General features: G+C 39.3%; 1 protein-coding gene across 2 annotated transcripts in view; it reads left to right on the forward strand.

Annotated features, from left to right (window-relative positions):
* CYTH3 (cytohesin 3) overlaps positions 1-14,252 on the forward strand; it is a 48,664-nt gene extending 34,412 nt beyond the window's left edge. For both annotated transcript variants that reach the window (XM_058816361.1, XM_058816360.1), the window contains 7 exons: positions 412-524; positions 1,581-1,729; positions 2,497-2,608; positions 9,694-9,770; positions 9,852-9,923; positions 10,057-10,211; positions 10,832-14,252. In XM_058816361.1, coding sequence (XP_058672344.1) covers positions 412-524; positions 1,581-1,729; positions 2,497-2,608; positions 9,694-9,770; positions 9,852-9,923; positions 10,057-10,211; positions 10,832-10,904 — 751 coding nt within the window. In that variant the 3' untranslated portion in view covers positions 10,905-14,252. The remainder of the gene's footprint in view (positions 1-411; positions 525-1,580; positions 1,730-2,496; positions 2,609-9,693; positions 9,771-9,851; positions 9,924-10,056; positions 10,212-10,831) is intronic.
* Positions 14,253-15,045: the final 793 nt, after the last annotated feature.

Consider the following 15,045-nt stretch of genomic DNA (forward strand, 5'->3'; position numbering starts at 1 on the left):
ATTGTGAATAAAGTCTAGCTGACTGTTCATTGCTTTTTGTAGCCAGGAAACCCAAGGAGGATTGAACTCATTTTTTCCCCCCATAGCATTCTCATGGCAAAAATGGGATGCATACAGAAAATTGTTTACTAGTCTGGAAAAGAGAGAGAGCCTCAGAATATGAACTGCCATATTATCTTGCCTGATAGCATGCAGTGTTGCTGGCTGAGTTACTGGGCTAGCCATCTGTGCATGTTGCTTTATAATAGCTCCTGACTTGTGTGTTGAGAGATTGAGAACATATTTCTAGGACATTCTATATAGACAATGCTGATTTTTTTTTTCTTTTTCTGTTTGTTTCGGATTATTTGTAATAAAACCCTGATATATAAATACTGGAATGAGTCTAATAACTATTCTTCCCCTTTTTAGGCAGTTTCTGTGGAGCTTCAGACTCCCAGGAGAGGCTCAAAAAATTGACCGTATGATGGAAGCTTTTGCTTCACGCTATTGCCTTTGTAACCCAGGAGTCTTCCAGTCTACAGGTCAGTCACAGGAAACCACAGGAGTTCCTAAGTACTTGTGTGATCCAAATATAATTTTTTTATATATGTTTGCGTGTGTATGTGTGTTCTTCTGCATCTGATGCAAAGATGGAAGTTAGGGATAAAATAATGTGTGAAATGAGAAATACCTGAGAAATGAGAAAATGTGACTGACTAATCCAGGAGGTGCAAGCCTATGGTCAGAATGCATTTTTATTTATAAAACATCACAGAACTGCACAGAATGCTCTGGCATTGCTGTTCTGTTTGGCTCTATACACAAATAGATTGCTCTTGATCACTTAATTTAAGGAACGGATAGGATGGGAAGAGGTTGGTGTAAAGCAGGTCTGTAACAGCTAGAGAGGAAAATAGCTACTGATAACAAACTGCTGAAGATGCAGGCACATTTTTCCTCTCTGTAGCAGGTTTTCATCCTGCTTTTTCTTACACAGAATCTTGTACTTGAATTCTGGGAGAATTTACTATAATCATAACCATGTCAAGAGGCATGATAAGATTTCCTTTGTCATCTTCTGATATTATCCAGTAGTGTAGCTGCCTCCTGTATGCCAGGGAATTGAATCAATGTCATTTTCAGTCTTGTTAAATGCAGTCAGAATATTACTTTGAAGAGACCATTCTTGCTCTTTGGAGAGATCTTTGGAAGTACTTTGAGTAGGAGGAGGCTGATGGACCAGGTTTATTATAGCATCCACCACTATGATTTAGGCAAAATCTGTGCAGAGAACATTTTTCCCAACTCTTAAGCGTTTCAGCTGAAATGTTAATTTAAGGTGATAGCAATAAGCATAAGAGTTTAAATTTTTTTGATTCCCATACAGATTTTCTTGTTTTTTGTTTGAATTGTAACAAAATTTTTTTTCTTCTTGGGCTGATTTCAAGAGCTTAAGGATTTTATACTTTTATGTACAGTGTTCAGGAATTTTTGACTGTTTCTTTTCCTTTATCAGTCAGGATGAGCTGTACACTAATTTTACAGGTTTGTACACACAACACATGGGAAGATAAACCCTTTTTCAAATCTGATTTCAGATACATGTTATGTGCTTTCATTTGCCATTATTATGTTGAACACCAGCCTGCACAACCACAACGTGCGAGATAAACCCACGGTGGAGAGGTTTATCTCCATGAATCGTGGAATTAATGAAGGTGGAGACCTTCCAGAGGAATTGCTGAGGGTAAGTTGGGCTGGCTAGGACAAAGCCTGGCTTTGTGTTTTTAATAGCAGACTTAAAAGTGTGCACAACAGTTCTCAGGCAGATTTGTCAAGGGAGGGCAAAAGAACATTTTCTGGCATGTGTAACCATTTGAGTAGCTGAAAGAAGCATTTTTTGTTATTCACAGTACTTTGAGCTAGTTCTGCCTATATCCAACCTTTTGTTGAGAACAGGCTGTTTCAGAGAAAATGCTCTGTGTATCTCTCAGTAGTTTGCCTATGACAAAATTCTTGTGGAATTGGGTGCTTATGAAAAAAGTAGCATTTCTATAAAAAAAATCATAAAAATTATTTTTTCTTTATTGCCTCTCATTTTCCCCACATTTTATGAAGCTCCCTCCTTGAGAAATCAGTAGAAATAACTGCTGTAAGACAGTGTTATGGGCTACACCATTTTATGAAAACCCAGATTCATTTGCCAAAACTTGTTCTAAATGAAGCTGATCTTGAAACCTTCAAAATACCAAATGCTGAAGTTAAAATAAAAATGTCATTGCTAGGAGTGCTTAAGAAATTTGTACTGAAGAGAGACTTGTGTACACATGAAGTAGTTTAGAATCAAATTTTATCAAAGTAGTAAACAAAGACAGACGGGGGTGGTCCAGAATTTTATGGACAATATTTCCTGTGCTTTTTATACTAATAGTCTGAGAAGCAGTAAGATATCCTGGTTGCATTTTCTGTTAAGACATTTATTAATGAGGTCTTTTTCCTCTTTTATTTTTCTAGAATTTATATGAAAGTATTAAGAATGAGCCATTTAAAATTCCAGAGGATGATGGAAATGATCTAACGCATACATTTTTTAATCCAGATAGAGAAGGTTGGCTGCTGAAATTAGGTTAGTCACAAGGGCAGTTCTGCTGCTGTGTGTTTGTTCATTGTTAGCATGTTTGCTGCTCTGTGTCTTCCTGCTTTCTTGTGAAGGTAACAGGTTTCACTTTGTATTTAAAAATGTATGAACCAAAATAAGTAGCTCCTTTACGTCTGAAGGCTGTTGCTTCTTATTTTGCATACCCAAATTAGCAATCAGGTTCAAACTTCGGAGTTTTATTTCTGAGATCTGAGAAATAAAAACTCGTGGACAAAAAGGAAACACCACATGGTATTTACCACATGCTGTGACTGATAAATAACAACTGAGTCTCCATAAGGTCATTTCAGAAAACTGTGTGTGATGTTTCAACACAGTTTTCTGTGTACAAAAAAAGGATTTCTCTTCAAATAGTTATTTTTGTATGTCTTTATTTTTCCATATTATTTGTGAGTTTCTCTTGGTTTGGTTTTGGCTATGATTTTTTAATGAGTGGTTTAAATGTGCCTTCTTGTTTTCCTTATGGCCTATGACCTATCACCTTTCTGTTCTGTGACTGGCTGTCTCTGCTTATTCTGCATTAGGAGGTATGTATCTGATTGCTTTCCAGTCCCCTCTTCTTCAGTTGCTCATTCTTTTATTTTCTTCCTCCTTCCTCAAGGATTTTTCTTTTTTTCTTTTCTTTTTTTTTAATCAGATTCGTTGTAGCATTTTGCTTTTTCACTCAGTGTCACTAACAGTGTCATCAGTGGTGCTCTGAGGGACTGGCATGTCAGTGTCTGACTCACATGCAGGTGTGTTCTGCAAAAGAAGAAAGCATTTACATGCAAAGCAGAAAAATAAGGATGACTTCAGCACACTTTTATCATTCATGGAAGATCATAACAAGGAAAGAATAATCTCTGCTGAGAGTAAACAACATGTCTTACTCTGTCATGAAGTTTCAGAGTGTTTTTGTTACTTGTTAATCAATGATAATAGGTTATTGAAAGATTGATTACACTTGAACTACATATTTATAAAAGCTGTTCTTTTTCCTGCTTGTTTTCCTTTTAAAATATTTAGCTTATCTACACATTTAGCTTATTTAACAGTCTTAAATGAGCTTCAGATTTAGGGTTGCAGAAACCTCAGGTAGTTCAGTCTCCTGGCACTGTAAGATGCCTTTATTTTTACAGACTTGTAAAGTTGATGGGATTCACTTTTTTGCTTGGCCTTAGGGATTTTTTTCCCTATATAAAGGAGACTGACACATTGTTTTAGGAGTTGTTTTCAAGACAATAAATTTTTAAAATTTAAACACCAGCACACGCTTGCCTAGCTAGAGACAGCTGTTGGCCACTTTAATGTGTTGAAGTGGAAGGAACTTTGCACTTGGAGAATGGTGACTGAAGTGTGGAAATTGATGTGTGCTGGGGTGCACATGGGAAGGATGGTGAAGGTCAAGCCTGGATAGAGCCATAGGCCACAGTGCTGATTGCACCTGGAACTTGGTGGTCATGCTGGTGCTGGAAGGAAATGGATGTGAAAAGGAAGCATTTGGAATTCATTCACATGCTCCCCAGTGTCCAATTCTGACCTCTGTGCTACAGATGCTGTGGAGCTCCTTTTCTAACTACAAAGAAGCAAAGTGTTGCTTTTTGACCTGTATTGGCTTAGCTAGCACAATGTCAAACATGACCTTGCAGCTTTTCTCTATTTAGTAGCATGAGATGATGGTTAACAGAAAAGCCTTTCAAGCTGCTGTAGGTGGAATGTGCTTTTGGAGGAGAGGTCGAGTGTAAGGCCAGGCTGTGCCTGTTGCTGTTGCCAGTGCTCCCTCATGAACTTACACATAATGGGAGTGCAGGCAAGTGTGAGTGTGTCTAGAGGAGTGACAACATCCTCTGTGGAAGAAACTGCCCATAAAAGAGATCTAATAAAAAATAGAGGAACAAAGAAATTGAGGAAGTGATGACTGAAAGTAAGTGAGAGCTGCCAGGAACTTCTGCACAGTCTGTCTGTGGTGCAGTCAATAAACCACAGGTCAGGACTGAAAACTCTGTCTGAGTGTGCAGTGTGCAGGATGCAGATGAGGCACAGTGCACAGAAACCCAGTAGTAAAAGGGTGTGTGAAGCAGAAGGGTGTTACACGTAACACTCCCACGGTATGAGGGTTATTTGAATAAAGAAATGAAACGTGTCCAGAAGCCTCCAGTGAATCAGCCTGGGAATGCCTGGAGCTGCCTTCTGTGAAAGACTGCATTTTTTCCACAGACACAGACTGGTACAGACTAATACACTGCTAGTTTAGATGCAATGACCAGAAATAAACCTGACATTTTTTTCTTAATTTTTTTCCCTTTTATTTCTTTCCTCTCCTTCAAGTTTCCTATTTGCTAGGAGTCTTAAACTGTATGTTCAGAGTGCTGTCTCAATCCACATAATTTGCATTTTTACAGTCCTTTCTCTTGGGAAGCACTTCTTGTGAAATGGGTGTGGTTTCCTTCAGTTCTAGAGGCTTCTGATACTAAAAACTTGTGTATTGTTGAAATGCTTAGGAGACAAACTCCTGTATGAGGGTTTAAGTGCTCAGTTGTGATAAAACATAGAAGATAGAAAATTTTTATATAAAACTATAAACATGACTAAGACTACTTGCAGACTCTGAGTATATCAAGACAGTATTTTGTATCTGGTGTTTCTCATAGTCAGCTCTTCCCATTTATGTAGTTGTGCCTCTTTTTTTAGTATTCCATCCCTTACTGTATTGATTTTTCTCTGGGCAGAAGATAGATATTGTGCAACTTTAATATATTGTAGAATTCATCTGTCCAAGAGACACTAATCTGGGTTTTAGAAGGCTGGGAGGGTACAGAAGGCTTTTGGAGAGTTTGCTGCTCTGAATTGTTCAGAGGTGACTGTGTTAAGTCCGAATGCCAAACCTGGCAGCCAGACAGCAATTCTGGTTTTATCTATCTAGACTTAGCCAGTGCCTTTAAATAGACATCTTTATCTTGGTAGGCCTAAATTATCATTCAGTTCTGCATCGTTTGAAGCATGGTGTAATGAAAATGAATGCAGCAAGTTAAAAACTGAAAGCTGCTGAATGCTAGTGAGTGCTCCTTGGAGTAGCTTGATACACTGTGAGCCTTCAGACTTTTCTACATAATGAATGGTGTAGATAACATGAAATTTTCTACCATCCACTCTAAAGTATTTTGAAATTGTTGCCTATGCTCTCTTTGCTAATGCCCAAGTTAGAACTGTTGTGCCAGGAAGGTGTTTCCTTACCTTAAACAGCTTCTCTTGGCCAATTGCTTGGTTTGTGTAATATTTTCTTCTAGTTAGTTAGAGGGAAACTTTGACATTATTCCCCCAAACTGGAGAGGAAATGATTTCAGCCAGACACATGAGTGTTTTAATTTTTTCTGCCAGTCAGGCGGTTACGGAGTGCTTGGAGAGGGTCCAGGAGCTTCACATCCGGGCCTGTCCCGCCAGCGGTGCTTGTTCCAGCACATCTGGCCTTGGGAGGATGTTGTTCCTCCTCCCTGATCTGGCTGGGAGAGCAGGGCTGTTCATCAGGTACAGGAACTCGGGGCCTTCCTGTACCTGCCTGCCCCTTGTGGGGACTGAGACTCTTCCAGGGTCAGGAATCACTGCTGTGCTCAAGGGAAAATGCTTCTTAAAAGAAAGCCAAGCTTTGATCCAACCAACTGTGTGGTTGCTGAGTCTGTTCTGTCTGGTGCTATCTAAATGAACTCAGGAGAAAAAAAAAACATTTTTGGTGTGTGCATCTCTCAGCTCTAAAGTTTTTAATATAAATGACCTGAAGATTTGAGTAGAACTTTGTAACTTTAGATACCTTGCTGCCTTTAGCCTTAAGGCCTTTTTTACTTTGGAGATTAATGTTTCGTTAAGTCCTTGCCAGTTATTTTTCCCTTTATTATAGATGATTTATTTTGCCTTGTTGCCTAGTTTATTCTTTCCCCAGAGTTTAAAAAAAAATCCTCTGTTGAGTTACAAAGGTGAAGAGGATTTCTGTTCCTGTTTCTGTACATTTTCCCTTGTAGCCTTTTCTTGTAGTTTACTTACATTTCCACCTACTATGGAAGATACTTTGCTTCTATATTTCATTATTTGAGATGTCTGTGCATTTTTGTAATCAGCATGATCTTTCAGAAGTATGTCACTTATCTCTCCATTTCTGAAATGTTTATGGATTCATACTCTGGTTTTCTTGATCCTCTTCTGCTAACTTAATTCCTTCCAGCCTTAATCTTTAAAAGGCTGGGAGCTGGAATAACAGATGAAGTATGGCACTAAACCCTCTGTTGTTGCTTTGTGAGCCTACAGCAATCTCAGCCAAGGACAAGAATGTTTTGTTATCACGTGTTTTTACCTATTAATCTCATGTGCAGTTTAGAGGCCACAGTGCCTTATCAGCCACCTGCTTGAGCTGCAGCCCATTGTAAAGGCATATTAAACACATGTGATGTGGTGACCCCTGCAAAATTTGATTAGTACAGATTAGATTTTGAGCTTTATTAGAGTTTCTGTGCTGTTGACAGCTGAAACTCAGTAATGGGATGACAGAGACTTATATGTGAAAGTAGTTCCTTATCCCACCAAAAAATCCTGCCTAACTGCTTTCTTTTTTTTTTTTTTTTTTTTTTTTTTCTCTTTGGAAGAGTAACTGATAGCTTGGTGCAGCAGGGGCTTAAGGTCTATTTCAATGACTCCCATGAGTGCTGTAACCCAGTGAGCTACTGGCTGTTTTAGGAGAAGGGAGCAGTAAGAGGGATGTTGATGGAAATACATAATCATCTTTGAGGTTTCCCTGGAACTGGGCAATGTTTCATGACAAAAGCTTCCTCAAAACTGCAGCATGATTACAGAAGGTTTCAAGTTTGAAAAGTCTGGCTTTTCCAGAGAGAGTGGATGTTGTCAGGAAAACATTCAGCAAACTCAACTGCTGTTTACTGCTTGGCAATTCATGTTGTTCTGGGAGTGTATGTTTTAGGTCTGTTGTTTCTTTCTTAAATTATAAACAGGTCTTCTTTTAAATATATGGTTATTACTAATTTTTTATTGTGTTTTGACTTCATATCACATTTAATGAGAAATGCCTTTGTTCACTTCAGTCTGCTCTGTGCTAGTAACCTCTTTCCCTGTCGGATTCATTCTCTCTCCTCCTGAATTATTTTCCTGCTAGCACTGGGCAAGCCATGACCTCTGATAGCTGATATTACCTGTTAGCCTGAAAAAAACAGGGTGTTTTAGGGTCATAAAAGCGTTAAGTGATGTTAATCTGCTAACCTTGGAGAGCAGAAGGTGACTGGGGGTGCTGGCAGGGGTGCTGGGCTGTGTGAGAGCGAGTCACGTTGGGAGCTGCAGGGAGTGCCCTGCTCCCTGTGATTCCATTGGGCTGGAGTTCATCAAACCAGGCCCAAACGCTTCCTGATACCTGAGCCAGCTCTCGGGCAAGGCGCTGGGGATTTTTCTGGTGACTCACGTGCCAGTTTGAACATCTCTGCAGTGTTTGTTTAAGGAGCTGTCACAGTGGTTGTACTAAAATTCAATTCTTCCCTCACTGTCTCCAGTTCACTCAACCATTCATTGTGTCACGGCTTCTGCATCTTGCACATTTTTGCCTTCACTTATTTCACCACACCTGCTTGCAGATTAAATTTTTCTTAAGATATGAGTGCATCTGGTGGAAACAAGTTTATTGAGTACACTTAATGTTGCAGTGTGTTATTTTAGGACTGGGTTATTGTGGAGGTTGTGAAAAGTAGCAAAAGGAAGGTACAATGTACAGCACACTTGGTCTGCAGTGCAAATATGCAGTGGATTGGTATCAAGAAATGTCATGATATCCCTAGAATTGTTCTTTAATTTGAGTTGGATTTCTATATTAAACAAAAACCCAGCTATCTTAAGCACAACAAAAAGATAAAAAAATACGCTTATATCTTAAATTTGATTATATGACTTGGATTAAACTGGGTATCTTGTGTGTATTGATGGTGCTCTTTTAGGCACAGGTGTTCAGTAGCAAGATCAACTCTTTTGAAATGTTGGCTTAATGAAATTAAATCACTGCTGAATGGATGATGCACAGGTGGTGACATAATCCTGAAGTCACATAACTATGGTGGATCTAAACCTTTAATAACATATGCTTGCTCTATCTACAATTGGCTTTCTTGGAAGTGAATTTTAAAACAACGTAATGTGGGAAGCCAAGTGTGTTCTGAAGCAGCCCTTGGCAGAAACACAACTGAGAGGGCCAGAACAATGCTGTTGTTTCTAAAAAGAAACTGTTCCCTGCAGGGTGACATTAGCAGGTGTAAGGAAGAGGAACTCTGTGGTTGCTGTTGTCTAAACTGTCAATGAAGGAAAAATTGGCATTTTTGGAGCAGTAGCTATTTCTTCTGTCACGTGTACTCAATGATATATTAACCCATGAAAAGAAAATGTTTTTAAAATACTGAAAGATGACATATTAGTAAATATGGTATATTTTGGCATAGGATTTGCTTCTCATCACATTTGTTCTGTTAATGTTTCTGAGCACCTAACGCACTTGATATTAAATCTGAAAGTAGAGACAGGTTCTTAACCACATCTTTGCTGATGAGTGGAGTGACAGGAAGGTGATAAAAAGCCCTTTAATTTTATTGATGGGACCCTTTCCTTGCCCAGGACAAGCTGTTGGGGGGTTTCTCCTGTTGCAGGGATGCAGTTGCTGGTTCTGCAGCCGGTGCTGCTGTGGGTGTCAGAGCAGCCCAGGCTGGCCTCACTCACCCCCAGCAGCAAGGGCAGGGTCCTGCCCTGTGCAGAACTGGAATTTTTGGTGCAATGAGCACATGTGAAGGCCTGGACAGAGGGAGCAGGTCTGGCCACTCACTGCTGCCCATGGCTCTCGTGGCTGATGGCACCTCCATAGTTGATGCTGCCTCAGGACAAGTTGCAGTAACTTCCTTTAACCTCACTCATCTGTGCCTGATCCATTTACCATTAAGCAATTAAACCACACTTTGAAAAATAAGAACTTAATTATTTCCTTGCCCATTGTTGAAGCCCTGACAGCAGCACATGTTTAATTCTGGAATCCCTTTTGTTTGTAGGGGGAAGAGTAAAAACATGGAAACGGAGATGGTTTATTCTGACTGATAATTGCCTGTATTACTTTGAATACACAACAGTGAGTATATATCATGGTGAATTTTCTTTATAATCAAGATTTATGAGTAGCTAACAATGTGATATTTTCCTGATTTTTTAGGACAAAGAACCTAGAGGAATTATTCCATTAGAAAATCTTAGCATAAGAGAAGTGGAAGACCCTAGAAAACCAGTAAGACAGTTTCAAATTTATTTTTTAAATGAAGATGAGTAAACCATATGGAACTTAATTGTACTGTTAAATGAATTTATTTGTCAGTTTTGTTTTGTTCTTTTAAATTTATTACTTCATTTCTACCCTCCAGAACTGCTTTGAGCTCTACAACCCCAGTCACAAAGGTCAGGTAATCAAAGCGTGCAAAACCGAAGCTGACGGCAGAGTGGTGGAGGGCAACCATGTCGTGTACAGAATATCTGCTCCCACCCCAGAGGAGAAGGAGGAGTGGATTAAATCTATCAAGTGAGTTTGAAGTCTGAAATATCTTTCAGAAATGAAGTGTAAGCTCTTTTCAGAGCGTGATATGAAGAGAATCTGTTGTAACTTGTTGGAAGAACTCTGATGTGGCAATGTCCTCGAGGACTAACAGTGAGCTCTCTGGGGTTGGTGGATCAAGATTCAAATCTGTTACTGTGTGGTCCTAAGGAAATTCTGCTGCTAACTCAGATGAGGAGAATATGGATTTGTTGTTCTATGCAAGTGTAAAATATTGTGTGAATTGTCTTTAGACCTAATTCTATTGGATTCTTGCTTCATCTAATAATTAACTTTAGTGACATGTATCTTAAGCATGTTCACAAGCAGCTTTAAACTTCCACAGCTTGACTTTATGTTGGAAGGTTTCTAAGCAGATCCACACTTTAAATAAATAATAGTCAGGATGTGAAGGTGTGAGCTCTGAACACAGTGGAATAGACCCTTGTGCTGAAGAAATAGTTGCGGTGCTTAGCAGTCAGCCATCCATCTTAAGAGTGTGGAGTCATCCACAAGGAAGAGAGAACAAAAGTTTTAGTTTTCGCAGCTATTGAAATAGTTAATGGGTATTTGTTAACCAAACTGATGATTCCTTTTTTCTCTTCTAGAGCAAGTATCAGCAGGGATCCCTTTTATGATATGCTGGCAACAAGGAAAAGAAGAATTGCAAATAAGAAATAGAACATGAACAGCAACTTGTGACCTGCATCAACCTATAACTGAACAAACTGTGGAGTGATAGAAGAAATTGGACAAACTAAATGAAGACAACTGTAAATTTTATATATATATATATATACACATATATATATATACACATTTTACTATGGCATAAAAACTTGGCAGAACTTTTCAGGGTAAATAGTTACTGGTATATAATTTGAAGTAAGCTTCAATTCCCAGAGAATTATTATATTGGAACTTAATTCAGCTGAACACATGGAAGCCTTGTTTTCACTTAGATTAGTGACAACTCCAGTTTACTTGGGTTGGGAGGGAAGGAGTGCAGGCCTAACACTAAAATGTCCTTACCTGTTACCTGAGCACATTTCCCATAAAAGAAGGAACTTGAGTGCAGCACCAGCAGTGGAGCACAGCATGACCTGGCACTGCATTTTCCCTGTATTTTCCTGTAAGCAGAAACCTCACAGTCCCAGTGGCAGTTTTCAGTCGTGTGTGTTTCACAGGAAGAGCTGAGTGCAGCTTTCTTTCAGGATTCCTCTCCTACCTTCATGGAAATAGCTTTCTTTAGAAACACAGTGACTGGCAGCTCAGTGGGCACCTCGTGGTGCCAGAGGGTTTGTCAGTGAGCACTGAAATGCAAATACAGGCAGGGCCCAGCAGCAGAGGTTTGAGGCTGTGGCCATGCCATGAAGTACCAGATGTGGTCTGGTGTTTGCCAGCTGGCTAAAGCTCATTCCTGTCTGCTCATACACTCACAGCAAACACTAAGGTCTAATGACTCGTTTAATCTGCTTTTTCTATAGTAACTTCCTTCTTATGTTTGAGATGCTGTGGTTTGATTAATTAACACTAAGTTGCTACTAAAGGAGTGAGATAACAGAGCTTGTGTGACTTCAGGCCTTGCATGTGAAAACACCCCCAGATAATTTCACATGCATTCAATGTTTTTAAAGGGAAAAGCCAGGAAGGTGAACTGTAAAATGTCCCTGTAAAATGCAGCCCTAGAGAGTGAAGCAAGGAGGATTTATTCCTTTGCTTGATAACAAACTTTGGACATAGAGAGTTTGTGCAAGTTTATACAAGTTCAGTATTTTTATTGCATTCTTAAAGGTGATTTTCAGATTTGTGCTACAGCAGTTGGAATTGAAAAAAATAGATATTTTTACTAAAAATAAAGTATTGATTGCCTGGTGCAGCTAGACTTCCCCACAGGCATGTGTCTCTGGTTTTGAAACCTGTGAAGGTCCTACTGCTGGGTCTTTCAGGAACACAACTGGTGCAGCAGATTTTACTCCAGTGCTTTTCTGTTGATAGCACACATATTGTTCTTAAGGTAAAACCCCTAATTCCACAACAGGGCAAAAAGTGGGAGCTTTTGACTCTACTGCTTCTGTTACTACTCAGTTTTTCCCAAACTTGTTGAACCTGAGTCCTGCCTATTGTGCCAGTGGATGTGTTGGAGACCCAAAATGTTCCAGCAGCTTTGCTTGTTGGTCACAGGAGCACCTTTGGCTCTGTTGTGGGGAGATGTGCTGCACTGGCAAACCCACAGACTTACCAAGGTGATCTGTCTGAAATCTCCTTTGAACTTAAGGGAGAGTCTGTTTCACTGTTCTGTCTTACTGATTTGCCTTGTTTTGCATGGAGTGTCAGCCTTGTGAGTGTTTTGCTTTATTGCATGTTTGCAAAAGAGGCTGAGAGGAAAAGAACAAAGTAAATTTTCCTACATTTTAGATTTTCCCCAGGGTGTGTGGAATTGCTGGGGTGAATGTTTAAATCTTAGTGCTTCCAAAGGAGTAAAACTCAACCAGAGGAGGTAGAATCCTTGAGTAAGTGTCAGTGTGGGGATATCTTTTCTTAATGGAACACATTTAAACTCTTCATAGAAATTAATTGTGTGTCCTGTGTTTGCAAAGCAGCACAATGATGGAGCTGCTGCCAGCACTTGTTTTGAGTCTTCTGTTCTGCAGTGACATTTTGTTTTCAAGCACTGCATACATCAAGTCTTAGCTTTGGACAAGTAGATTTGTAATGCAAATAGTGACAAGCCAAATCAGTGGTACTAGTGAGCACAGAGGTGAAAGGCAGCAAATTCAGTATTTCTGGAGAAATGTGAGATTACAAAAGCATTAATAAGCCATGAAGCACTTTTGTATCAATTTTTATTTTCTGAAATACCACCTTTGAGGAAATCTATTTATTTAACCAGGTGAGGATGTCTGTCTATAAGCATGAAGGAAAGGCCTTGACAGTTCATTTCCTGTATTTAGTTTGAAGTTCTTATATCCAGCAGAAATAATTATTTAGAGTAACATGTAACTGAGGATATTATAGCAGGAAATATTTTATTTCTTGGCATTGAAATGCATCATCTTAAACGGCTACTTGTGGTGCTCAGTGTATCTATTTAATTTACCAAAGCTAATGGAATACCATTTTTTGTGTGTTAATATTTGATTTCAAATGTTCTTTGTAACAGTATTAACAGGGAGTGAAACTGGCCCAAAATTTCCACTGGCCACGGGGCCAGTAAAACAAAGTGGCTTGTGAAAATTTTGGCCATATTAGGTACTATCCACGAGAGTGAAGAAAAATCTCTCAACCTTTCCCTTTTTTATTGGGCTTCAAGTCCAGGGGTGGCTACTGAAAGTGGCTGCTTGGTGGCATAAAGCAGGATCTGTTACAGTTTGGCCATGCTGAGGAAAAGTCCTCTGGGGACAACAGATTCTCCCTTCCTGTGGCACTGAAACTTGAGGAATTCTTGAGCTCTTTGCTTTTGGCCCTGCCCTCTACAACTGCAGGGCAGGGAGAGCCATGGTGCCAGTGCAGCTGGGAGGGAACTGAACTTAAGCTCAGCTGGACTGACTTAAATTTTACAATATTCTGACAAAATAAGCTCTGCATCACTTAGCATTTTGAACCATTTTAAACTGGTACAAAACGGAACCTTTATAAAGTGAGCAGCATTTATAATGCTTCATATATAAAAAAAACTGCATATTTTTAAGATTTATTACATATCTATGTAGATATGCTTGCTGGAAAAGCTAGGTCTGTTGTAGACCAGATACTACAAATTGAGACTTGTGGCTTACCAGTTTCATTTCTATATTTTCTTGGAAAATGTTTCTAGCTAGAGTTTAAATATAAAATGTAAATACTGTACAGGTATGTATTGATATGAGTATTACATCGTGTATACAAGTGATTTGCATGACAAATATTCTGTATCAATCATTGTTATAACGGTGATGTTCCTATGTAAAGCCACTGCAATATTAATGTTTTCATTTATCATTAAGACCTGTTGCTTAAATCTGTCAATTTTCTCAAAAATAAAGTGTGAAACTGTACTGTCTCCTCATTTACCAGGAATACATGGGAGGCAATAGCTGACTCTTAAGAGGTTAAGGTTTAATTTTACAACTGCTCTTGTAAGTAAAAGGCTTCTTTTCCCTACCCTTAGGCACAGTAATTTAAATTATCAGGTTTCATTTTTTTCAGAGAAAAACCCTTCCACTGCAAAATGTTTCAGTGAAGTGTGTTACCACATGAGTGTGACTCCAGTAAAAGGTTTCCCTTGAGAGCCACCCTAAATTGAGGTATTTTATTTTGTCAGTTCCCTGCCAGGAGTTAGTCAGATGTGAGGGGGAAGCGGATCTCTGCTCCTGGAGTGATTAATTAGTTTCCTCAATTAGCAATTAGAAACAGGTGCTGCTCTCACAGCTCTGGGGCAGTGACACCCAGTGCCTTCCCTGCTCCAGAGCCACGGGGCAGCACAGCAGCCACACAAACTCCTCTCAGACACTTCTGCTGGAGTCACTCATCACACAAAGGACAGGACACCAAACCTTGGAGCCAGAGGTCAAGGGAGGACAAAAAAGCCAGATACAGGACAGGAATGTTGGTTACTTTGCCATGTCACTTTATGTAAGTCACATAACTGTTGCCATAGGAACATTATGCAGGTACATTATGCTTTGGCTTGATGGTGTTCTCCATGTACCAAAAGATTACTTTTAAGTATTTAGTGAGATGTTAACCTTGCTCTTTTTTGCTTTTTTTCCTGTTAGTTTTGGTTTTGTGGGTTATTCTGTTTATTGTCATACACAATACCAAGCTCCTGCTGAGCTCCCAG

The sequence above is a fragment of the Ammospiza caudacuta genome, chromosome 17 (assembly GCF_027887145.1).
Source record: "Ammospiza caudacuta isolate bAmmCau1 chromosome 17, bAmmCau1.pri, whole genome shotgun sequence".
Taxonomy (NCBI): domain Eukaryota; kingdom Metazoa; phylum Chordata; class Aves; order Passeriformes; family Passerellidae; genus Ammospiza; species Ammospiza caudacuta.